The 26,374-nt window shown below is 35.4% G+C and overlaps 1 protein-coding gene across 12 annotated transcripts in view; it reads right to left on the reverse strand.

The window, feature by feature from the left end:
• LOC123865645 (dystonin) overlaps positions 1 to 26,374 on the reverse strand; it is a 168,551-nt gene that overhangs the window by 93,352 nt on the left and 48,825 nt on the right. For 10 of the 12 annotated variants that reach the window (XM_045906821.1, XM_045906816.1, XM_045906814.1 and 7 more), the window contains 10 exons: positions 7,641 to 7,834; positions 6,773 to 6,858; positions 4,268 to 4,455; positions 3,718 to 3,849; positions 3,074 to 3,243; positions 2,511 to 2,732; positions 1,850 to 2,054; positions 1,442 to 1,546; positions 1,200 to 1,318; positions 348 to 492 (listed from right to left, as the gene is read on the reverse strand). In XM_045906821.1, the coding sequence (XP_045762777.1) occupies positions 348 to 492; positions 1,200 to 1,318; positions 1,442 to 1,546; positions 1,850 to 2,054; positions 2,511 to 2,732; positions 3,074 to 3,243; positions 3,718 to 3,849; positions 4,268 to 4,455; positions 6,773 to 6,858; positions 7,641 to 7,834 (1,566 nt within the window). Of the gene's footprint in view, positions 1 to 347; positions 493 to 1,199; positions 1,319 to 1,441; positions 1,547 to 1,849; positions 2,055 to 2,510; positions 2,733 to 3,073; positions 3,244 to 3,717; positions 3,850 to 4,267; positions 4,456 to 6,772; positions 6,859 to 7,640; positions 7,835 to 20,225; positions 20,918 to 26,374 lie in introns of all 12 variants that reach the window. The other 2 variants (XM_045906822.1, XM_045906820.1) reach the window with 1 other exon arrangement.

Below are 26,374 nucleotides of genomic sequence, written 5' to 3' on the forward strand. Positions count from 1 at the left end.
AACTTTGATTTATTCTTTACCGAGACATGCAAGAATTTAATTCCTTTAATTTTGTATTAAACAGGATTTGTCTCAATCTAAAACTGCCATAAGATTGGTAATTTCTTGAACCACTACATATTATTACACATGCATTGTTGTGAACTTATATTGGTTCTTGGATACTTGTATCACAGATTATCGAATGAAGGTTAAGGTTCTGTAAAGTCGATAGAGATCTCAACTTTGCCTTTACCGGTTTAAAGTAGATTTTGCTAACATTAATTTAATAATTCATTCTTTCTAGTCTCTAGATCTAGTGACATAAACGAAGTATTATGTACACAGTTGATATAGTAATTAGTTACCTCGTAATAATGCTGAACAGCGGGCAGGTTGATGTGAGGATCTGCCCAATCGCGGGACAATTCCACTTGTTCTTTCTCGTTGAGCCAGTTGAGCTCAGCCGTCGCTGATTGGAGGAACTCTTGAAGCGCATCCAGTTCTGATATTCTATACAGATACGACAATATTAGATTACGACACGTGACATAGCGCGTACCTACTTTGATTTTGCTCAGACTTTATGTGGAGTTAAAACGAGACAGATTTATGTCTGAACTATGGAACTAGGAATCAGCTTAGCGTATCACTTCATTTGTTCTATGATCAGAGCCATACCTCTGTCTCGTTTTGCTCTGTAAAGTTTGAGCAAAATCAAAGTACTCTCTATGCATCTCAGCCCAAAACTTGCCCAAGTCACGATTATTGTATATTAATTAGCTCATACGACGTAAATCCGGGTCACAATTATCCGTGACTTGATTAGTCCATTTTTCTTAGTCTTGAATTCTCATGTAAAGGATAAGGGTAGGTTTAGGTCACGCAGTGCTATAAATTGTTTTAATGAAACCTTAGGTTTAAGACTGCATCACATGCATTGAATGGAACAAATTTTTTTAAAACCACATGAATATTTTTTAACAACTTTAGGCTAGAAGGAATACTAATGGGATTACGCGCAATGTCGCTGAATGTTACTAGTTAGGTAAGAATTTCTATCGCACGCCAGTTTAATAAACGCCTCTATCGCGTAAACAATTATTTCTTATCTCTCTCTCTCTCTCTCTCTTATAACCGATAAGAACCGTCGAAGGAGCGAGTCACCGTATATTTCTAGGGTCAGATTACCAAGTGAGCCCGATCTGGTCTGAGCGTACCTTTTAGTACTAGTAGATAGTAGTTCAGCATAAAGTTTTTGCAGTTGACTCAAATGTTGGTTGTAAAGGGTAAGCTCTTCGCCAGTGAAGTTTGATCGATTATGCACACATTGTTCCACCTGAAAAAGGAAATAATCAGACACGGGAAGAGAGGAATTTCAGAAATCACAGTAAATAGTTAATGGTTATTATAAAAGGACCAGATTTAATGTAACAAGTTGCCTCCATAGAGTACAAATTACCTTAGAATGGAACTGGTCGATTTGTTTGTGTTCTCGTTGGTGTTTATCTAGTTCGTGTTGTACTGAAGGCAAGTCTGACCCGTAGTCAGCCTCGTGAAGTTTTTTCTGCAATAAAAGTTATTAGATTTAGACTTTAGGGCGATCAAGACTTGGACCAATGCAATGTTAAAGTGAAACAAATGTAATGATTTACGGCATTATTTATTTGTAAGCAACAACATTTTATCCAAGTGTATAAATTTTGTTTCAACAATGTCCTGATGAATGAATGAATCGTATTTAAAAAAATCTTAAACGCATTTAAACAGTTATTTGCACATTGCACAACAAAAATTTTGCTGCTAAGTACAACAATTATAAGAGAATTGTCAGATTGAAGCACCCGAAAATGACTATTGGATAACTCACTAGTCTCTCTTTACACCATCTAGTAGCTTCTTGCAACTGCTGGAACTTGGGGTCCGTGTCGTGCACCCGGGTCTCAAGCACGGTGCGCGTCTCGCGGCGTACGGTGGTCTGCTGCACCGGCATGCGCACCGACGACAGCCTCGGCACCAGCCGTCCCGTGAACGACTGCCGCGCGTTTATCCATCTGTCGTGGACTTGTTGCACTCTGAGGACAAAACATCATCATGGTCAAACCATCACCGGTTTACTAATGACCCCTGATATCTCCGCATGAAAAGGCCATAATCTACTGGTTTTTGCATTTTTTTTCCGGATATTCAAGTTCCCACAGAATTATAAAGAAAACTTAAACCACACGAAAGAAACCGTGAACGTCAACTAGTAAAGTATACAGAAAGCCACGCGGACTAAGTCGCATGTAAAAGACATACATTTTGGTGAGAGCTTCTTCTGAGAGATCTCCATAGAGTTTTAACCTGACCTAGGTCAAAGGTCAACCTGTGGGTGCCGGCGTTCCCTCAGCGCGTGTTAGATTTGCAAAATCTTTTATATAGTGTGCTCCGCATACTTCACAACCCGTGCTTAATCTGATCGGCGACCATCAAGGCCTCAGCGGGATGAACAGTATACCCGTTTACCAATTTTGTATAAAAGCACTTACCGCCTGTGTAAGTCGTTGGCCTGTGGGTACCGTCCTTCTCTCAGTGCGTGCGAGTCTTGGAACATCTCCTGTATGGTGTGCTCCATACTCCTCAACTCCTGCTCGATCTGCTCGGCGGCCATCTTGGCCTCGGCGGGATGCACGCCGCGTTCCACTCGGCGTATTTCGCTCTCGATATGACGTTCAACGTTATCGAGGCCGGCTTCGGTTTGTTTTATATCTCTGTGAAATGGAATTATTAATATTATTTTCCATATCGGTAGGTAAATTGTCGTTTAAGAACGACGAAGAAGGCGTAAACGACGATTGTGATTGAACATTTTATAAAGTCGTTCAAAGTAAATTTGATGAATGGTCAAATGATAAAAGGAATGCATGTAGATAAATGTAACGTCATCGCAATTTGTTGTTGACCGCGTAATTGGTTGGTGACTCAAAATGGTTAACACCCACTGAGATATTTGCCTCTACCGTTTGTATCGGAATACGTAGGTAACAGGGAGAGCGTTACACTAACTTCCTTTCGCGGCTAGAGTATAGCTAAAGATAAGTAAGAGACGGACCTATGCAACTTTTCTGCCAGTCGCTGCAATCGCTCCAGGCGTCGTATCTCATCCGAGAGGTCCCGCTCCCGCTCCTGCGCGGCCATCAGCAGCCGCGCCCACGACTGCTCCAGGGCCTCCGGTCGCAAAGTAGGCTCCACTTCGATCTCGCCAACTGATTCGAAGTATTTCTGGACAAAGGATGGCATTATTGGCGTTATCTTTAAAAGTAGCTGACGTGCGCCGTTTGCTCCAATGCTGAAGTCATTTCTTAGAGGGTCGCTAACTTTGTCTTAAATCTGTTGGCTTTGACTACTATTACCTACTACCAAAAGCAATCGAAACCGTAGTCAAAATCATTCTCTTAGTTGAATTGTATGCATGTAATTGTTCTCCAAAACCACTATGATTATGTGTAACCACACAGGTAAGAATTTTAAGTAGCATTTATTATCTATATTGTTAAATCAATGCTCAATATATTTTATACAGTCGTGTACATTATCATACTGACGTAATCTTACGGACCCTAACTTCATAATAAAATTTAGAAAAGAATCGATCAGTAAATTATTATCGATTACTAGTTAGTCGGAATTTCCCATTTATTCTAGGTTGTTAACGAACTAAGCGACACCAAACAATCCACCGGATAGTGGTATTACCTCTAGTTCCCGGTACTGGTGGAAGAGCTTCTGCTTCTCGCGCTGTCGCAGCGGCACCTCTTCATTGCGGAAGCGCGTGCTCTCGCTAAGCAACTTTTTCATTTCAATCAAAGTCGACGGGAAAGCACGGTCCTGGAAATATTGATGCTGTGAATAACACTGTTTTTTGAATAACCTCTGAGAACCATAATATACCATATACCATACCATAATATACCATAATTTTGCGCGCGTCCAATGTCTAAATCAATGTTTCAGAGATGACTATTCTAAAAACTGTTTACCGGACTTTAAAAAAGGAGGAGGTTCTCAATTCTACTATATGTTTTCTTTGTGCACCATCCAGCGCTCTGATCATTTAATTTTTACACCAAAGGTAACTTGTAAGAGATTGCTTTACCAATAAAGCCACTTTTGCACCCTCATGTATAGTTTCTTCTGTGTTCTGTATATTGTGTATGTTTGTGTGTGCAATAAAGAATTCTAAAAAAAAATGTTTTCTTTTCTTTTTTTGCTTCCGACTTCAGGCCTGCTCTGGACGTTCACATACCTGCATGAGGGAACACTTCTCGTGCAGCCACGCGCGGTGCTGCGCCGCCTGCTCGGTGTAGGCGGCGGCGCGGCGCTGCGACTCGGCGTCGAACAGCGGGTGCACCGCCGGCGGCTCCGGGAACGTCTCGTACAGCGACGAGATGTACGTGATGAGGGACTTCTCGTCGATCTCGTGCGTGTCCACGTCTGGCAGAGATAAAATTCGCATTTTTAGAGACTTCACTTTTAGATTGTGTAAATACCTACTGTTTAGTTTAGCGTTATTCTATGATCCATGGGCAGATGTCGTCTGAGACCCAAAGTAACCGACATAACCCAGACTTAACAAGCTCAAGCGGCAGTGAACAAACAGGGCATGTCTTTTGTAGTACCGATGGCCGTTGGAGCAGACGGGTGTTGGAGTGGAGACCACAGTGTAAGACGATCTCAAACCTGATAAGTGGATGGATCTCGGACATAAGGTTTGCAATACGGTCGCGAAAGGGAAGTCCGCGTGTTACTATATGAAATCTCTTTAAAGGCTGACCAAAACGAAAAAAAAGTCTGACATAATCATTTTGAATTCAAAGTTAAAGTTGTTTTAGATACATCGGATCAGTCGCACAGTGACGGTATTGATGAAGGCATGTTTTAAATAGACTTAAGATAATCTACACCATAAAAGTCGCGAGGACATGCTAGTTATTAACCAAGGATTTTGACCTAAGACGTATTAAATAAGAACAAAGCAGAAAGGCACGAATGAGGCTAGCGCCCATTGTCTCGTTGATTCACGACCTCAACATGAAATCCGCTGGAAATAGGATGAAAATTGCAACGATTATTTTAATACTATTGCGTTGTCGCTTATCGCACACATCGGGCACCTTTGCGATTATCTACGCCAGCCTCGAAACAAACTGCATACATATTAAGGAAATTGTTTAAATCCTAAGATGACTGTTTAGATGAGTTTTACACCGAAAGAAAAGCATTCAAATATTAGAACATTAACGTTGGATATTAAAAAATAAATAATCTGAAGAAAAAAAATCTGCAACTATAGTTAAAATGTCTTTGCAAAATCTATTTACAACAGGTTGTATTTTGCAGGCCTATAATGACATCACAAGTACATATTTAATTCTATTTTCTGCAGATACAAGCACTAACAATAGCTCGTAAAACACTGCAATACTTATTTGTACCTCTGTCTTTGACCTGTCGACTGCGTCGAACAATTGATTTCAATCAAGTGTGAGAATACGAATTTGTTGGATGCCCAATGATCCTTAACGGTTTTGAATGTATTAATCATGTTATCGGTGTTCTGGATCTATAGAACAAGTCAATGGATTATAAATTAAGTACGAAGCAAAGCAAACTTTATATATTTTATCAAGAGGAGTTTTGTGAGAACCTTTTATTAAGATAAGATAGAAAAATATTTTTTTTGCGTTTCCTGGGTAATCGATATACCTGCCTACATTATTCAAGTTATAGCTCAGAATACATATGGTACAGGTAATCCGAATACAAGCCACAAGGTACCGAAAGCCTAATCAGAGACAGAAAGATAGAAAATCCGTAACTGCTTCAACCCAAAAACAAATCAGTCTATCAAAATGAATATGCTCCAAAAGATACTCGTAAGTCGTAGTAAAATATATACAAGATTGAGATTAGGAACATGTTTTATACGTGTAGATCTCAAGTAATAAAATACCAAATACCAAAAAAACTGGTCACGGCTAATAAATTTCAACAAGTTTGTATCCGATACGTTGAAACAAAGCAAAGCATTGAATCGTTATTATCTTATCTGAAACGAAATTCTGTGGGATTTTATCCAGACCAAATAATATTTTGTTATGGTTCTAAAGGTGAAAGTGTTCGTTTGTATTAGAAATTAAACCTTGTCAGTTTCCAAGTCATCGTTTCGCTTATTTAGTTCAACATCCAGAGAAATTCTCAAGGTCTCGGGGCTCTAGAATCTTACTCGAATTTAATTTCAGGCGATTCAATATTTTTAAGACTAACTGGATTTCAAGTATCACAAACATTCAGCAAGTAAGTGTCTGATATGATCTGGAAATTTTAACATAACAACAATAAAGATTTTATCGTTTAAATAATATTAATTAGTATCAAAGTGATTCGAACTTCCTTTAATTTATAAAGAAGTTCCTCTGATACAGGTCGAAGGATTACAGGAAGTAAAATGATTCATTTTCCTTGAAATGTATATTTTTTGCTAAAATATTTAATGAATTTCGTGTTGATTTTATCATAAGTTTTTTTCGAATCTAACTTGGTTTACTTCAATTACACTTATTACTGTTATGATCGCGTTGAAGTATTTTAGGGAGGCCAAATGCTATCAAATGGTTATTATTTGTGATTTTCAGAAAAAAACACGGATATAATTTAGAAAAATTAATACAAGAAAACTAATGCATTTCTTGCCTACTTTTTTCCGAAGGATATAGTTTATAAACTACGCTGCATATTATGACAATAATACCTTCGGGATCCAAAAGCCTGGTGACTCCATATTCTTTTTCTACAACGTGGAATGCCGTTTCCAAGCGCTCACGGACTTGTCTTGATCTGTAAAAGATAATCTACATTAGAATTTTATAAGTAGGACTATATAAATACACCATACATATTTAATGCTGAAATGCTTGAAATCGCAGAATAATTAATATTTATTTCTTAAGAAAATTAACGCATTTGTAGTCAAGTTTCACATTTGTTCTAAGGGCCAATTCCATTAACCTCAGTTGTAGTAGTATGATTTCATCAACTCCTACTGACACTATAGTTTCCTTTAGAATTAACTACAATCTACATCTATCATTTATCAAAATATCGCTGTTCCAATCTTTGAACACGATGACACAAGCGAGACGTGGCGCAACAGCTCGAAGTTTATCATTATCATACAAAGGACTGCTTCCTATCCTTATGCTGCTAATAAACCCATGAATTTTGATGATAAATCAAATCGATAGAGTGTTCTAATTTTATTAACTTGTTTATCGGTTAAAGACATATTCCTAGCTTATATTCAGTCAGATCAGGAAAGTTCCTATCTATCTCTCTTTGCGTCGTATTCCACATTCCTGATCTCAATAAAACACGTTAGGTGTGGTTTTCTTGTGATATCTAATGATGTTTGCAAACCAAACCCTTTGCAGTTTTAAAGATAAATCATCAATCGTTATCAACCCGTCGCCGCGCTGGTCCATTAGTAGATCAGAAGGAGAATAATTTAAGCCGTAGTCCACTACGCTGGCCAACCTAACCATTTAATCAAACATAAATGAATAACTTAATTTACCGATAAACGCAAATCCGAAAGGACTTGTATTTTAATTAGTCCTCACCTGATATTACGCCAGTCAATCAGATCAGGACGATTCCTGTGTATGAGCGCATTGAAGGCGAGCCCGTCCCTCCAAGATGATGTAAAGTCTGCCACCCTGACTCCCGGGTACTTCGCCGTAGACCGCCGGGCCCAGCTCAGCAGCGCCTCTCGCGCTGTCACGTTCGGTTCTTGGCCGACAACAATGTCTGAGATCTGCAAACAAAATATTATATCATTTAGTACAACAGCTCATTGAAATACTAATACAGGAAAGTTCTTTCGTATTAATATGTTTCGTATAAAACGTTCGATTTAGGAGTTCCATCTAACAAAGTTCTTTATATTATTGTGGTGCCCTACCAAGTTCAATCTAATAGGCGAACTTCTTACTCATGGTTTGCCATCTGCGAAGACTGCTAACTCCGCCAGTGGCAGTCATCGCAGCTTTGGTATAATAATCTATTTTATAATATTTTATTAGAAAGTACTTATTCGCTTTTGTGTATAGAGATCATCGGTTAAAGATTACTAATGTTATGAACATTAGTGACAGATGATCAGACTAAGTCGCACCAGTGCCATTTTTAACTGGTCTTTAGTAGTCTCATAGACAAGATGTTCTTCGTTAACATAAATCTACGGAGATTTGACAAATTATTACTAAAAAACAATGCATAACTTATTGGTCGATATCAAAGGTCTTACAATTATAAATCTTTTAAGATTTGATGATTCATCGAATCTAGTAGACCTAGATGCCTAAGTTGTCAGTTTCTGTTCATATCCTGAAACTATACTGGCGCTTGGCCCATATCCAACGCCGATTATAACACGCAACTATGAGGAAGCGCACTTTAAGCAACTTCTAGAAAATTTTAACGGTTTATTAGATTCGTTACCGTAAGTTTTACGACCACTTCTAAAAGCTTTTTCCATTGATGATTGATATTTTAGCAGTGTCGCTAGTTTTATTTCCTATCCAATATGATTTAAACACAGGTTCCATTTCATTACATAATTATTACTAAACGCCTCGAGATAATACAAGATAAATGCTTTAATCATATAAATCTTCGATCATTAGACTTGTCGTTATTGTAATCGGTGTCATCAAATTGAATTATCGTGTCAGTTCTTTCTTCAATTAAATACATAACAACACAACACGATCAGTAGTTATTGTGGGAAATTATAATCATTGACAATATCATTAGCACTATTGAACTTGCTATTATTACGCTGTCGATTTTTTAACTTAATGATCATTATGTCATAAGTTGTACAGTAAATGTTACTAATTAATTAATTATATTATTTACTAGCATTACATTAATTACGCTATTATTTTTGCTGGTAGATAATAACAAATTCTTCTTTTCATCTTTTAGCAAAACTATTTTTTTTTCAGTTCATTACTTTAATATATGTATATTCTGCTATAAAAAAATCATGTATTAAATAAATAAATTTAAATATTGAAGAAACATTAAAAATCCTCTATTGATTTGTATGTCGTTCACACTTCGATATAAATCAATAACGAATGATTGCTTCTTATCGTAAACAGCCAGTATTTTAGCAAAACGAGTATTTTAGCAAAAATCCAATAATCCCAACATAAATTTACCGATAAACGGATTATTTTAGACCTAACCTCCTCTACAATACGGCAAGATATGTGTTTTTATGTTAAGTGGTTTCCGTGGGCGGGTAGCGCCGAAGTAAACCTCCATGATGTCATCGGTTCGGTGTCAGGGTCTTGACTTAGATGTAGGCTGTAGCTTGTTTTATTTTTAATGCCTCTTGGCTACTGAATGTTCTTGGCAGATTTTTGTGGTGTCATAAAATATTTAGTCTGTACCTATTCCTTAAAAACATATAACCTCTCGATAACTTGATAAGTAGCTACTGTCTTCAGTAGATGTTTAATACATACAACTGCAACACGTACAGAATAAACATCATTATAATGTTAATAATGAAGAGCATTAAGCCCTGGAATTGCTTATGCTTGTCAGCTATCGGTAATAGACGTACAGACGATAAACAAGTAACTTTCGGAATTGGATATTAGGTGTAAAAAGTGTGCTGGGTATAGGGAACCAAGTTATAACAAACAGCAGGCCTTTGGCAAAATTCTCTACAATTAAGAAACACAAGCAAATCAATAGATTATTTGGTAAAGGTCACTAAAAAGTCAAGTAGTGTGTTCATCTATAGTGCGCTTTGCAGGTATAGCAAAATTCAACAATGGTATTCATTTAAAAAAAAAAAAAAAAAATTAGACAAAATCTGTATTGAAAACTACTTTTATTCAATTTTGTTAAAAATTAGCAATGTATTTTTTGTTATGTGTGTAATAAGAATAGATTAGTCATCTGCAGGACTGAGTTGCTATTCCCACGATTGCAAATATAAAAGAAACAGAGGTCAAAATCCTTTAAATTGTTTGCAAGTGGAACATAGTAGGTATTACAGTTACCAAGAGAGAGAAAAAACACGTCGGAAATTCTTCGCTTGTGAAATATGGATCGGACATCCTTATTTTATATTGAAATTATTAGTTATTCTGGTTATCTTTGGAATAAAATTAGTGATGTAATAGACTGAATCAAACTCTATTTATCAGAAAGGACGCTGTCATCTTATTAATAAACGATTTGAGATTTTTCTACTTACTGATGTGACAATATCAAAGGTTAGGACGAACATAATAGTTTTATTATTTTCTAAGCATTGTTTTTTTTTTTAATTAAGTACATGAAATTGGTGTTATTGATTGTTAATACTTGTAAGAATAGCATCTTTATATCGGAACACAATTTTAGATATATAGAGATAAAAGCTGATATAATTAATATATAAGGAAAGTATAAAGAGTTCATAGTAAGAATTACAAATAAGAAAGTAATTTATCAGATTTACGAAATTTTAGTGCAAGTTAACGCCGTAAACAACTTGATTCATTCACAATTGACCTAAAAATTGACTACGATGTTCAAATCAACCAAATAATCCAGCGAGCCGTTGCGGTTTCTAATTTAACTTTAAATTAGTTTCTTCAAACCAACGAGTACTTCAAACATTTTTGGCTTTGATTTTTGTTCAAACTTTTCAGTATAATATGTACCCACGCCTGAAATTCTCGTAGTAATAAGAACTCGCCTGACTTAATGAGAGTCTGCAATTGCATAATACATAGAAAAACCCTACATACAAAATCTTAAGTTTCTAGATCCAGCAGTTTGAACTTTACATTGATTTGTTTTTCAGTCTGTTTTGTCTGATTTCGGTTTTTTTAATCCCGTAGGAATTCTTTGATTTTCCGGGATAAAAACTAGCTTTTGTCATTTCCCGGGATGTATCCCAAGTCTGTACCAATAATTAAAATCGGTTCAAAGCGTGAAAACGTAGCAGAGAGACAGACAGACACACTTTCGCATTTATGATATTAGTATGGATTACTCGCGATTTTGAACATTATCGAATCCGATAGCACTCTTTCAAAGTCAGTTAGACGCTGAATTATAAATATTCCAACTAAAATAATCGAATCTTAACACATCATTAGACATAATGGACATCTATTTGACATAATAAAGATTAACTTAGCAGATAACAGCTACGGAGTCACTATGAGAATGGATTTTCTGTAAAAGGTTACGGCGCCAGACAAGATTGCTAGCTATGTAGGATAGAATTTGAAATATCTGAGACGCTCGTACGAGTATTTCTTTGTGGACTACTTTGGCGACTGGTACCTCATTAGAGTCTTAGCAACTAAGTACTTTGTAGAAAGTTCACATACTTTAACACCTTATACTGCGCCGAGGAATAATCCGAATAAATAAAAATAAACTGTTTATGTGAACGTACCAGAATTTCTTGCAAAAAACAATACAATAGAATAGATTTCTTACAAAAATTAAAATGTGCTTTTATGCACGTTAGATAAAAAATTTATTAACTTTTGAAGTAAATTGTGTGGCGACGAAAAAAGTAGCTAGAAAAATAAATTAAAAGGAAAGCAACTTTGTGTATTTTAAATTCGTTCGAGCTCAACAAATCACTTCTCCTAAAGAGTTTATTCAAAGGGCGTGATCACTTCGCTTCATTAGGTCGTGGCAACACTGTTATCAGATCACAAGAAGAGAGAAGCCACGATTCTAATAATTCGCTTTCATACGGATTTCGTGAACTAAATGTAAGTGGAGAAAGCCGTGAACGAAATAAGCAATTTATAACTTTGCAGGAATAATGTTGTTTTATAACTTGCCCGCTACTTCGTCCACGTGGACGATACAAATTTCAAACCCCTATTTTACCCCTTTAGGGGTTGATTTTTCAAAAATCATTTCTTAGCGGATGTCTACGTCATAATAGCTATATGCAAGTCAAATTTTAGCTCGATCAGTGTGATTTAAGCTGTGCGTTGATAGATTAGTCACTTTTCAGTAAGCTTTTCCTTTTATATGCCTATTGCCTATATAGAGATATAGGAATAATAGATTACTTGAATACCTACATTCAATTCTAAATGATTTTTTAATTAATATTAAACACTCTATTTTTGATCAATAAGCATTATCCAACGAATTGTGATGTGGTCAGTGTACGATGTATGAGCGAGTCCTAAATGTTAGCACGGTCATCAACGAACAAGGTGATTTTGGCCGATGAGGTCATAGAAAATAATATTGACATCATGGTATTTCAACATCGAGTTTGTAAACAAGCACAGGTAGTTTTAATTTTATAGTAAGACACTCTTAAATTATCTAATAAATAAGGGAAAATACAACAGCAGTACAAGATAATATAAAAAATAAAATGAAATTAAAGAAGGTCGATGTGAATATGATTACCTTTGAACTTTGAAAAAACTTTGAACTTTATTGGTGTGTGTGATTAGACAAATAAACGTAAAAATGAAATATTTAAAAGCCTCCCAATTAATTCAGTACAATGTCTACTCTATATATTACTCTATCTAGCACGGTAAATCCTACATGTGTAAAATCACACCATTGTTTTTAAATGCATTGAACTGGGAATGGACAAGTTTAGCATTCTCACCGATGCGATACAAAGATTGGACGGTCTACAAAGTTCGTATGTTTATTATCAACTCTCAGCTACGTATTTATTTACAAGACGCTAACAATGTTGTTCCGTTCAAAATCTTGATATTCAATCTTTATTAACCGGTCGAGCATGGTTCCAACGGAAGCCGATGACAATTTCTACGGAAGTTGTCACCGATCGAAATAGACTGTATAGTAGCGGTTAATAGACCTATCGTTGGTGATAGATCAATAGCCTCCGACGATTGATGTTAAACTAATTTAGGTAAGGGGAAACGCTAGTTAATAATGATTCTTAAATACCGTATTTCATCCGTGTGTTGAAAACTAATTGACCTTATTAACGTGTAATTTGTTGTCATAAACGTTGATTTTATAATATAAGAACAAAGTAAAAAAAAAACTTTCTTAAACACCGTTACTGAGATTATCACATGTGATATTATTTCTTGGAATCCGGCCGCTACTGTGCAACTGCAAGTGTGCAGCGAATTGCGATACGTAGAAACCTTAAGATTTTGCTAACATGCCTTTATACGGGGTTCAAACCACTGGCCATGTAAGGTAGAGACTAACGGTATGGAGTGATCGTCGCGATATAGATAACGTTTTTTATACACTTCATATATGCAACAAATTTCTTTTTAGGTTAATGAAAATGTATACGTAAAAAAAATATCTGTGACCCAGACGTAATAAATATCGTAACTAAAAATCCAAAGTTAAGAAAAAAAATTGGAACAGTAACATTAACCTAGAAATTAATAAGAATTCCTTACAAATCGAAGTCGAAGAGATTTAATACATTATACGATCTACATTTATAAACTGATAACAGATTAAAGATTAAACGGCAAAAGAGGTACATTTTGTATAGAAAGAAGAACCTAGAAGACTTAACTATGCGTGATTTAGGAAGATTATGAAATATATAAAAAAAAACCAGATTCCTAAGAATAGCTTCATATATATTTATAAATTTTTATATAAACGGTATACAATCAATTAATCATAAAAAAATTGTAGGAAGCATAATGCTGAACTCTGTTAAGTTAAGTTGATGGAGAAGGAACTATTTGCAATAAATTCATTTTAGGCAGAATAAGGAAAACCCTTATTTTCTCGAAGAAAATAAAATTAAAAGGGTTCCAACTGGACCCATCTTAACAGAAAAACTTTCACCAACGTTAAATATGAAGACATGCAACATACACGGGATAAAAAAAATTCAAAAGAAAAATAAAACCGACTTCAAAACCACAAACACTAAAAAGTAAAAAATAACTTTTGTTTAGCTACACTTGTAATGTGCCTAGGTATGAATTCGAGCGAGCATATTGAAACAAAATTAGAAATCCAAGAGTGAAGCTCGCCCGACTTCATACCTAGGCACATTACAAGTGTAGCTAAACAAAAGTTATTTTTTACTTTTTAGTGTTTGTGGTTTTGAAGTCGGTTTTATTTTTCTTTTGAAAATTTTTTATTTCACAATTTTTAGTGGCCCCACTGTACTATAATATGCTATGCCCAGTTAAAACTCTACTGTTTACTAAGCTATTACACTGATCGCGAGCTATTTGCTCCTATCCATTGAGGAGTTCTGTTCTCCATCTCCGAAGATATCCATCAGATCTTCACCAAATTTATATGGGACCACCTGCACAGTATACCCTTTCAAACAAAAAAAAAAAATTCCAAATCGGTCCAGGGGTCTTTGAGTAATCGGGGAACATAAAAAAAAAAAAAAAAAAAAAAAAAAAAAGATTCCGACGAATTGAGAACCTCCTCCTTTTTTGGAAGTCGGTTAAAAAGATATTGCATAGAATTATCCTATCACCTGAAACAGTATTTAATTAGTCAATTAATCAATGGCCTACAGCTCGAGTCATATCAAATGTAAGACAAACTTGAGCAAATGGTATCATATATCATCTTGCTTTCTCGATGGAGCGCCCTTTGCTTTCGCTCTCGGAACTCATTGGGATGGAACACTTTCCTATTAATTATTATTAACCTCTAGGAGATTAAGTGGTGAGATTTAAACGACATTTTTGCATCAATATTTGAAATACTTTTTTTATGAATGACATACAAGTGATACCTGGCAGCGAATGCAAATCGTTTCATGTGATAATAAATTGTAGCCTGTCAGTTATATACATAGTCGGTTGTATAGTTCGGAATCAGAAGAATATCTGGTTGATACCGCTTATGCTAATACAATTTAGTAGGCTTAACTGCATCATTATATTTATTCATAATCACAAATATACGTTTCATGTTACCCCAAAACGCATATTGCACCCTAGTCACTCATCTCTGCACGCACGGTTGCGCACGCCGCTCTGCGCCGGCGCACCTGTACGTTATTTCCTGTCAGCCATCTTGGTCCACAGGTTGTAGAAGTAGTTGTACAAGTAATTTTTGTTTTCTTTTTTTCACCTTACTTATTACACTCTAGGTTCTTTTTGTAATAAGCCGCTTGTCGCTACGAATTCCTATTATAGGACTCGGGTGGAATTTAGATTTTTCAAAATTCCAAACGGGATTTTGAAAAACCTAAATTCACGTGGGCAAAGTCGTAGGCATCGCAGTCTAAATATTATACAAGGAAAAGCTGACTGACTGATATATCAACGTTCAGCTCAAACAATTGGACTGATCGGGCTAAAATTCGGCATGCAGATAGCTATGCTATGTGGCGTAGATATCCGCTAAGAAAGGATTTTTGAAAATTCAACCCATAAGGGGGTAAAAGAGGGGTTTGAAATTTGCGTAGTCCACGCAGAAGAAGTCGTGGGTATAAGCTCGTAAAATTAATTATAATAAAAGTAATATATTTAGACCGCTTAAGTACCAATCTAATTACCTAAAAAGAAAACATGTAGACTGTCGAGCCAGACAAAGGTTACCAAACAAAGGTTCACAGACAATACTTTTTGTCCAAGACGTGCGAAATTTCAACAATTGCGGTCAACGGCGCGCATATCCGGCGAACCGAGTGATTTATGACCATGACCACAGAGACAGCCGTAAGAATTGCTATAGATTGAACACATTAAAATAATTGTACCTTTGAAACATCTTGTTCATAAAAACAATTACTTGAGTACAGTAGAGCCATTTTAATTGACTACTTTTGACATTTCACATGAGTACTGATTACTTTGTACAAGCAGCCACAATATTTATCAAATTAATGAACCTGCCATTTTTTATCCAGCAAAGAAAACCTTCTATAGAAAGTTGTTGATCTATTAAATGTACCTACCATTAAAGAAGTCTTATTTCAATAAACATACATCTAAACAGTCAGTACCTACATTTTTAGGAAACAGACATGCAGTATTATTAGATTATGTTTGCTGATAACTCATCTTTAGCACAAATGTTGTCACTTGGTCAATTAATATTATGGCTTTAGGTATTATAATAAATCTTATTGTGTCAACAACAAAATTTCTAGATGAACTACAGATTTACATGATTGGACAGCAACCATTGATAGAAAAATAAAATAATATAGCCTTGTATGAAGATTTACTTAGACAAACATTAAAAACTAATAAAGATAATTTAAATAGTGGACCCAATATTACCCTTGTGAAACACCTATATAACATTTGATCAACTGACGATTGCGTAAGGTTTAATTAAACAAAGGCTTACTACACAAGGTTTTGTTAATATATGGCCTAATTCATTTGTCTACAACAGAAACGGAGATTTCCCGTGGCGTCTCAAAAACCGGTTGTAAAGCATAAAGGCAATCAGCAGACCATACAGACTAGGTTTATGTCTGTTGTGTAATTTTGTTGTAATAATATTTGATAAATTTACTTTTCCGTAGTTTATTTAAAAGATAAACAAATCGTAGAGACCTTTTTGAAAAAAAAAACGCTATTTGCCCGGCGCTTTAGACCTTCTGGAAGGTCTGAAGTTAGATTTTCCACTCATATCATGATTTCATTGTCAGTTCGTGGTAATAAGGTCGCATGAGTCGCGTATGATACGCGTCTTACCTACGCACTTCAGCGAGAAGCTTCCTACTTGTACACCTTTTAAGTAAACTAAAGTATACCTATACGTACTATCTTGTTGGACATGCTCGTCCTACTAAGTTTAGTCAGTTCTCAATTCTATTTGAATTCTTGTTACTACTGGTTTTTCGAATTAATTGTCGCCAGTGGCATTGAATTTTGCGCCCAGAAGAATATTAATAATGAGAAAATAATTGTTAAATCCATCCTTTCCAACACCTCCCGTGCTTATGAAAAATTTAATGACGTACGTTTTGAATGCATAATGCATAACATTTTCACAGTAATTATTGCACATAGCATCGAAGCGTGAGATCTGCATGCAACGCAGAGTATAGTCATTTGCATGCCGCTCTTGATTATGGACTATGGTAAAGCATTAGATCGAGTAAAGCAAACATTATTGTGTTTATTTATTAATAGAAAACAATTACTACGGTGCTGGATTAATATACATCATACTATACTATGACTCATCCCGGCTTCGCACGGGTGAGCATACCTCTTCCATAGACAAAATATGAATCTGTTACTTCTGCTTTCTTAGTGCTCACATATATTTTATTATATAAGGAGCTCCTATGCAAAATTTCACGCTTCTAGATTCTAGGTTTAAGCTGTGCGTTGCCCGACAGTAAGTATTAGTGTTTGAATTTCATGACATTGCTAGATTATAACAACAAATAATGACTATGCTTAGGTTCTATAATCGCATAAAAAAAGTGAAACGCTATAAAAATTTTTAGTTAAGTGTTCACGTCAATTTTTCCTTCTAGTTTATAGAAGTCTAATGAGTCTATAAAGCTATTTTTAAATAACAAAACAAACTTATCTATTTTATCTGCTCATTATTTTACATAACCTTAAATTTAATAAAAAATTTTGAATAAAACAGTCTCATTACCGTCATAATTGTAATTGGTATTAATTGCTTATGTGAACAACAAATTGGTAAGGTAAAAGGCAAAAGACACTGGAGATACTTGTTGCATATCTTACGGCCAATTGAACGGGGAAATTGCTTATAAACTGGAATGTCGATATTAATCTTGTATTGAAGTAACTAATTTAGAGAAAACTCTTTAAAAAGATCACTATGCATATCATTAACTAACTTATGTATAAAATACACCAGTTGTCCTACATGAAATAAAGAAATTTTGATATTGATTTAAATATTAAATTTCTCGGGATTGAATTAAATTATTTATTTAAGTAAGTAACATGTTCTGTTTGAATTCTAAATGCAAACTGCAGTATTTGTGGTGTCAAATCGAATCTAGTACGCACGACATAATATTCTGATTATTTTAAGACCTGAACTTTAACGTCTCGAGAATGCTGCGTCATCTATTGTTGTCTTATCTACTATTTTAGATCTTTCTCTTGCCATTTTGTGTCGATTAAATACAATGATTTCTTTAGTATTCAAACGACAAACATTTATAATATAATTGATTAATTCTTGTTTTTCATATTTGAAATATTTTCCGAGTACCTGCTTAATTATTTTTCGTACTTTTAAGCAAATGTTTAAGAAACCTTTCGATATTAAGAAACAAGCTCTGCAAATGACAAAAAAGTCAATATTTTACGTTTGGTAAATGTACTTATTTATTATCTGCAATTAATATAGCGAAAACCTAATTTATAGATGGAATAAAATTCGTATGTACATACGAGTAAAACCTTGTACAAAGTGCAAGATAGGGCAATGCATTAAAATCATCATTTGAATGCAAATTTAAAGTCATATTAGCAATAATGAGGAATAGGAAACTACTAATAACTCTGACCTCCTGTACCAGACTACAGGGTCATTTAATTACACAAAAGTATTGTGTGTTTATGCCACTTATAAATATAAAACTAACAGTTGCAAAAACTGCTTAGATATTAAAAACAGGTAGTCTACGTAAATTTTTAAAATGTATAAAAATTAATGAATCTTTGTTTGTGTTTCTTATGTATGCGATTGCGATGAATCTTTGTAGTTTTTTTTGGGACTTGCATGCCGGGTATTAGCTATAAATGTATTACTTGCGCAGGAGGGTGACAGCGGCATTGAATTCCTTGATTTTTGTCTCAATTGCATACCTACTTTCTTTAACAAATAGATAGTGCCGTGACCGAGTAGGTAAGTCACGAATCGATGACATCGAATTCCCTTTAGAACAAAACTCACAACAGGATGTCTCTTATTTTATCTTTAAAAAAGTTTTGGGTTGTCGTCATCCTCTAAAAATGTGGTAAGTAGACATTTACATTTTTACACTGGTACAGTTTGAATCAACCTTTTTATTTTTTTACATCTCTTTCTTCTACATGACATAAAGCTAGCTATCTATAAAAACATCGATGACGTCATTTCCCTATATAATACATTTGTGTACGAGCTGTAGGTACACTACTGCAATTTGCATAGAAATATAGGAATGGTATGCATCTGGTTTGTCCCAAGCCAACGAAAGGAATTCAGTATCTTACTGAACTGACAAATATCTTTCCAGAGGCAAATCGACAGAGGAGGCCTAATGGACGAGGGTACTTTTAAAATGTAGAATGTTTCAAATACAAATACGCCATCAGATACATGGTCTGACCTCAGAACTAACGATCTATTTCATTTACTAAAATGGATAGAGCACGCTTGCTGCATTACCGTCTATACAAATTGATTTGTGTCTTTCAGGTCTAATAGATGGTTCATTTTAAATTGACATTTATAAATGAGCTCTACACCATTCGTATGATATAATATTACTTATTGTATCTAGCAAATGACAATAAATATCCAATTATCTAAATTCTAAACAATGCGCTTCAGTAACCATAAGAATATATATTATGTTAGTAATAGCCCAATAACATAATATACTCAAGATCACTTAACTTAAACATCAGGGTTATTACAATATTTTATTAAAAGTAACATATGCTAAACGTCAAATCTTAATATCACTTTACGATAAAAAAGCTACTCTTGACAACACCAGTCGGTACCAGAAGGAATTTTTAAATCTTAAACACGAAGATCAATCAATACCAAGATAAATCTGTACAATCCATATTCGGCCTCGAATCAGCTCCGAGATTGCCTTAAGCTCACTATAACTTTCAAGTGTTTATGAATGACTATAAAGCTAAATTACTCGAGCCATATTTAACTCGGTACTAAGGGATGGACCATCACTGCTATTATTAGAATATGGAAGAATGGAATTTGCTCTTCAGATAATCTGGAACCAGACTTATCTGAAGAATATAATAAGTGATCCGGTTCAGCACGTGAACAGTAATGATAGTATTAAATTCATATAGATTATTATTAGAAATATTCAAAGTATTCAAGCTAAATAATGTTACAGCCGCAAGAAATATCACGTTACGTCTCCAGCATTCCTAAATGAATCATAAATATCATTATACGTTAAGTAAGTATAACTATTAAGTACATGGAATAGCTGCGTTAACTTTTACCTTCACTTTCCGCGGTGCAGAAGATTCCATCTCGACATGTCTGTAATGTTCAGCAGATCTTTGAACTTCTCTGCCTTTAAGTTCCTCCAACGATGCCTTCTCTTCACCGCGGGTTAGCGTAGTCACTTTTCTCACAATCCTAGTTGTGATACGCCTTTGCCCGCTGTCGTCTTTCTTCGAGATCTTTGTCGACTCCAGTGAGGAGCCAAGGACCTCGGTCGACATACGTTTATTCGTGTGAATCGCCTGCAGTTCCGACACTCCTCTCCCTCCAGCAGACATTGGAACAGCCAAAGCACTCTCGCCATCGTACTCGAAATGAGTCTGATTACCATCGTGCACTATTCGACCATTATAACTTTCTTCTCTGTATGAGCCGGCACGATAGCTCGATCTTTCAATTCCAGGGTAATTGCCATCGTACACTGTCTCGTGTCGTGTCAAACCTTCACGCAAACTTTTAGGCACGGAAGCTAGATTTAGACTTGTTGTGATGGGTGATCCCACGGGCGATGGCGTAGATTTTTTCAAGCTCGATTTAAGCGGTTTTGATTCTTCACCTTCTAATGTTCCTTGCACGAAAAGGCGCTTACTGCTGCCCTCTTTGACGAATCTGTACATCGACATTTTCGATTCGTTCCTCTCAGGCCTTCACGGGCCGGCACAACATAATACTGATCAGGCTCGACGCACTACGACATTATTTTCCAACTTATTACGGATTCGATACGCGCGCCATAGCTACACCGTTATGTGACAATACTTGCAAATAGATTAATTCAAAGGCTCAGATGACGAACGGGAAATTGCTGATTTTGACTATATTTGGAATTGTGATTGTAACAAATGTATTTCTGATTTTAATCAAGATTTAATTTTAGCTACGCCGCACAGGGAAGGAATTTATAAACTTTGATCATTATTGAATTCAAATGAAGTCAGGGCGCACTATAAAAAGGTTTATTCCATGAAGCGTTAAAATGAGACGTGGCAAGGAATTGTTTAATGAAGTATTAAGAGGCAATTTCAAAAGTGCTGCATAATTGATTACAGCTGCACGCAATAGCTGCATTGCAATTTGAATTGTTAAAGAAATCAAGCGTATGAATTGAATAGAACTGTAAAAGAAAGTGAACGTAGGATTTGTTCTCCTAGTAGGTATAATGAATCGTGCTTTGGATTAGACAAGGCGCCATGTTTGGAGTGGAGCGAATATGGTAGGGTCCTTCCGGCGGACGACGACACAAGACGTTGAGGAAACGAGTTATCGCTTCTAAATACATATATGTATATACTTATATATTTATATTTTATCTATGTGCTTTTACGAAAAACAAACTTCAGTATATTTGCATAGATATACACTACTTGATAAACCAGTCGAATGCCAAAAATTTTAGCTATTATAATCACAATAACGTTACTTATATTAACGTTAATATGGATGTAGGTCATGTAGTCCAGACGAATCCATTGAAAAACATTTTACTTCATTATATTATGTCAATTTTCTGCGTAACTTCATCATATTGTTATTAGATGACGATTACTTAATATTTAACATTTACACTATCTGTTAAATCTGCAGTATATTGTATAAAAATATTGAAGGATTCAATAAACTTGAAGGCCTTGACCTCACCTACGTAAACGGTTATGTATTTAAGAGTGCTATAGATTATTTATTATCAGTGACGTAATTCTATAACCTTAAAGACAAGTGATACAAGAGTATGTAACACTCGCCCCCACATTAAAATGTATTTTTTAGAAATAAGTATGTCAAATGGATGAAAGTAAAATTTTTATTTAATTTAATTTTGACAATTACCTACTAAAAAATAAACACATTTCATCTAGTACCGTGAAGAACAACTTCCATAAATAAAAGAGAGTTAAAACAAGCAGCTATGAAATGTCAGCTGCAAGAGATGCTAATCACAGTTTATGCAGACCTCGTTCCATGGCCTGACCCGCTCTATGGCGTAATTTAACAAAGGCTGTATAAAAAACAACAAGGATACCATTTCATGAATATTTTATAAAAAGTACTAGTACAGATACTCTTGTGAAATGGCCATGATAAGCTTTCAAAATCTATTTCATTGACGTAGAAAAGAATCCTAATAAACAAGTTTCTGGAACGAACAATGAAGTTCCAGATAGAATGATCAGCCAAAATCACTTTAATGTTGTACATAACAAAGCTGAACTTTTGATAAAGTTTGATATTTCTTCCGGAATTAGGAAAGCAAACTACGCGATCAAGGTAACGACAAATATAATGGACAATAATTTATAAGCCGTAGGCATAAATAAATAAAAAATAATGTGGGAGTGAGATCGCATTTTTGACCTTAACCCATTATAGCCTAGCGGTGCCATATGGCACCCAATTTCGTATATTTAAATTGTCGGGCCCTGTCCTTGTAATAAGAGGTGAAGTTAAGTGGTTTGTTGTCAATGCCATGCTAGAGGGACATAGTCATTACTCCATTTACTTTGTTTTGTCCTATAAGCTTTTTGTGACCTGCACGAGCACCTGTAAATCAGTGATGTGAAATTGCTGCCAATAATGGATGCAACATTCAAGTAAGGGGATCATAATTTGTTTATTTTGAGTAATGTAATACTTTTATGCATTTACACTTGATGCCAAACCTTGCATTGACTTGTTCATATCATAAAACTCTCGTATTTTGTTTTATTGTTTGAATTATGGCATGTTAAAAGATATGGATGCCGTACGGCACCGCTAGGTCATTATGTTGTCTTTTTATTATGTATACTAAAAATCTAATTTATGTATTTTCTTTAGTTATTCCTTATGTAATGGCTTTTTTGTTTCAATGGAGATTGTACATTACATGAGGCACTTGCTATACTAGAAGAAGACCATGAACTCAAGCCTCAATTGCTATAAATTCAAGCTCCAGACCCTATAATCCTATCTGACAAAGATGAGGATGGTTTCATAAATAATCCCACTGGTCGGCAACTCAATGCTAGATGTGAAGTGGTGCTAGGCTCTACATCTGTTCATACCTATTTCAGTTCAAAAATACGCCACGACGTGGTGGCCGTCTATCAGCTTCAAACACCAAGCAAAAACATCTAAAAAATACTGGCAATCGGGTCTGACAGCATATGTTATGACAGCAGAAATCATTTATTGGTACCCAGCGAGTCATGTCGCAAGTGTGGGTAACAGTATTGTCAGTCAGACTAGACTACAGTGCAATAAATGCATCGTGGGGCTCTGTGCACCCTGCAACCTACAAGCTTCCTACAAATAATATGTAATTTTATGGAAATATATGTAAATGTTCATGTAATATATTGGATCTTTTAATCAATTTTGTACCTTGAACTATACAAGAGTTAATACCTTAAGAATTCTTATCAAATTGTGATAGAATATTTTGGTAAAAATCAGTTATAAGAAATTTATGAGACATTTGAAAAGACACGGTAGGAGCCTAGCGGTGCCATGCAGCATCCATGGTTATTTCCAGAAGTAAGACTTGCACCAAAATTCTGATGATTAGATCTGACTAATAGGGTCCATAATAACAACATATCAATGAAAAACTCAATTCTGAGACCTTAAAATAATTCAGGCTATAATGGGTTAATGATTACATATTTAAGTCAATACATCATCCATTAATCCATTAAAGATTCAATGATATCTACGTAGGTGTAGTACTGGATACCGACATTTTTTGCGGGGGATTTCGAAATCCAATGACGCCTACTATACAGGACCTTGGCTATCTTTATATGGGCACTTTAAGTGTCATTTTAATAACTATAAAGATTAATTAAAATTAATAAATAATATTCTTGTGTAGGATTAAATTTATAGTATAAAAAGTACACAAACGTAAAAGATAAGAAAATCTATAGCGATTTTAGCAACTACTGAGCTTTTATACCCACAAAATATTTCTTTAGAAGTAGACAGAGTAGGTACATACGAGGGGTGGCTGAAAAGTTCTGAGCCTAAGGCACTTGCATTCGTGCTAATTACTCATCCGGCGGGTCACTAGTTGAGCGACATCTACCCACTATATAAGAAAAGTTTCATGTCATTAGCTTCATTAAGCTTTGAGTAATTGAACCGTGAACATCAACATGTCTGAGTCATCGCTGCAGTTAACGAAATTGGAACATCGCGCCGTCATAAAATTCCTCGTAAAAAAGGGGAAAACAGCAAAAGAAATTTTTGAAGAAATGTCTAGTGTATACGGAGAATCTGGACCGTCGTCAGCCACGGTTAAACGATGGACACGCCTATTCCAACAAGGCCGAGAGACTCTGGAAGACGACCCCCGCTCGGGCCGGCCGAACACCGCAGTCACTGATGAAAACATCGAAAAAGTAAAAAAAATTGTACTGGACGATCGGCGAGTAAAATTGTGGCAGATAGCAGAAGAGCTGAGCATCAGTAAGGAACGAGTTGGAGACATTATGCATAATCATTTGCATATGAATAAAGTCAGTGCGCGTTGGGTGCCTAAAATGCTCACGCCACTGGACAAGCAGCGACGAGTTGAAACTTCCGAAGAATTTATAGACCTGTGCAAGGACAATTTGGAGGAAATTTGCACTCGTATTGTCACCGTTGATGAAACGTGGATCCGACAATACGACCCGGAGTCGAAACAAGAGTCAATGCAATGGATAGAGAAGGGGGAAAAGCCGCCGAAGAAGTTCAAGGTGGAAAAATCGGCTTCCAAACTCATGGCCACCATTTTTTGGGATTGCGAAGGAGTTTTACTCATAGATTACCTCCAAAAAAAAACTACGATGAATGCAGAGTATTATGCAGGGCTTTTGAAAAAAGTTCGCGAAGCCATTGTTGAAAAAAGAAGAGGCAAAATCAGCAAAGGAATTTTGTTTCTGCAAGACAATGCGCCGGTTCACACAGCGCGCATTGCGAGGCAAGCCTTGCGAGAAACTGGATTCGATGAAGTGAACCACCCTCCCTATAGTCCAGATCTGGCCCCTAGCGACTATTTTCTATTTAAAAATTTGAAAAAGGACCTTCGGGGACGAAGATTTGGAGATGATGAAGAGATGAAGGCGGCCGTAAATGAACATTTTCAAGCTAAAGACGCGGCTTATTTTTTTTCAGGGATACAAGCCCTCTATAAAAGATGTCAAAAGTGCATTGAAGTCCATGGGGACTATATTGAAAAATAAATTTTATTTAGATTTTTATCTAGACTTTTAATGCCCTAGGCTCAGAACTTTTCAGCCACCCCTCGTAGATATAGGGAGTCGACATCACGGTTCACGATATACAAGTTTTAGTAGTACTATATATTTTATGTTTTCACATCACGTTCAGTAAGTTTTGCCTAGCCCTAGCCTCTTAAAGATTTAGACGGTTTACCGAAAAGAAGCCGTACTAGAAATATTCAAAAATATTTATTCGATTTCGTTAATGAGATTATTCGATCATTGTTTAAGTACATATCGTATAACAAAATTGTCGTCATAATGCATAACGATTTGCATACCATGTTATTTTAAGTAAAATAATTCATTGATTACACATATTTTTAGTACATATATTTTAAATTATCCGCTCAGCTTATTGTTTATTAGCTTGATATTATTATTCTAATATATTATGTAGCGCGAAAATAAAAGGTATTCGAATGTTTTTATTAAACTTGGCCTTCACAAGTTTATACACATTTTGTGCTACTTTAATTGCTTTACATGATGAGTCATGATATTTACGGAACATCTTTGTAATTTTAAAACATCAATGCTACACATTTCGATTTAGTAAATTTAATTTTAGACACTCAAGACAACCAAAATAATAATACAGTGTGTTTTTTTAACTGGGACAGTATGGGAAATTCAAAAGCATAGGAGATACAGAAAAACTGTCTTTTTTGTGAATTTTTTTTTGGCATAGTCAGCTTCTCTGTATCTCCTATGGTTTTGAATTCCTCCATACTGTACCAGTTAAAAAAACACACTATAAAGTAATTCAGATTCTATTCAACCGTATCGATACAAATGATATAAAGACCAGTAAAACATTGATGTTTTCGGATAGCCTTATTCAGCAAACATTACGTCACTCGGAACAATAGACTCTGTATACAAGTTGAGTAACTTATTTG

This window comes from Maniola jurtina, chromosome 5 (assembly GCF_905333055.1).
Source record: "Maniola jurtina chromosome 5, ilManJurt1.1, whole genome shotgun sequence".
In the NCBI taxonomy this organism is placed as follows: Eukaryota; Metazoa; Arthropoda; class Insecta; order Lepidoptera; family Nymphalidae; genus Maniola; species Maniola jurtina.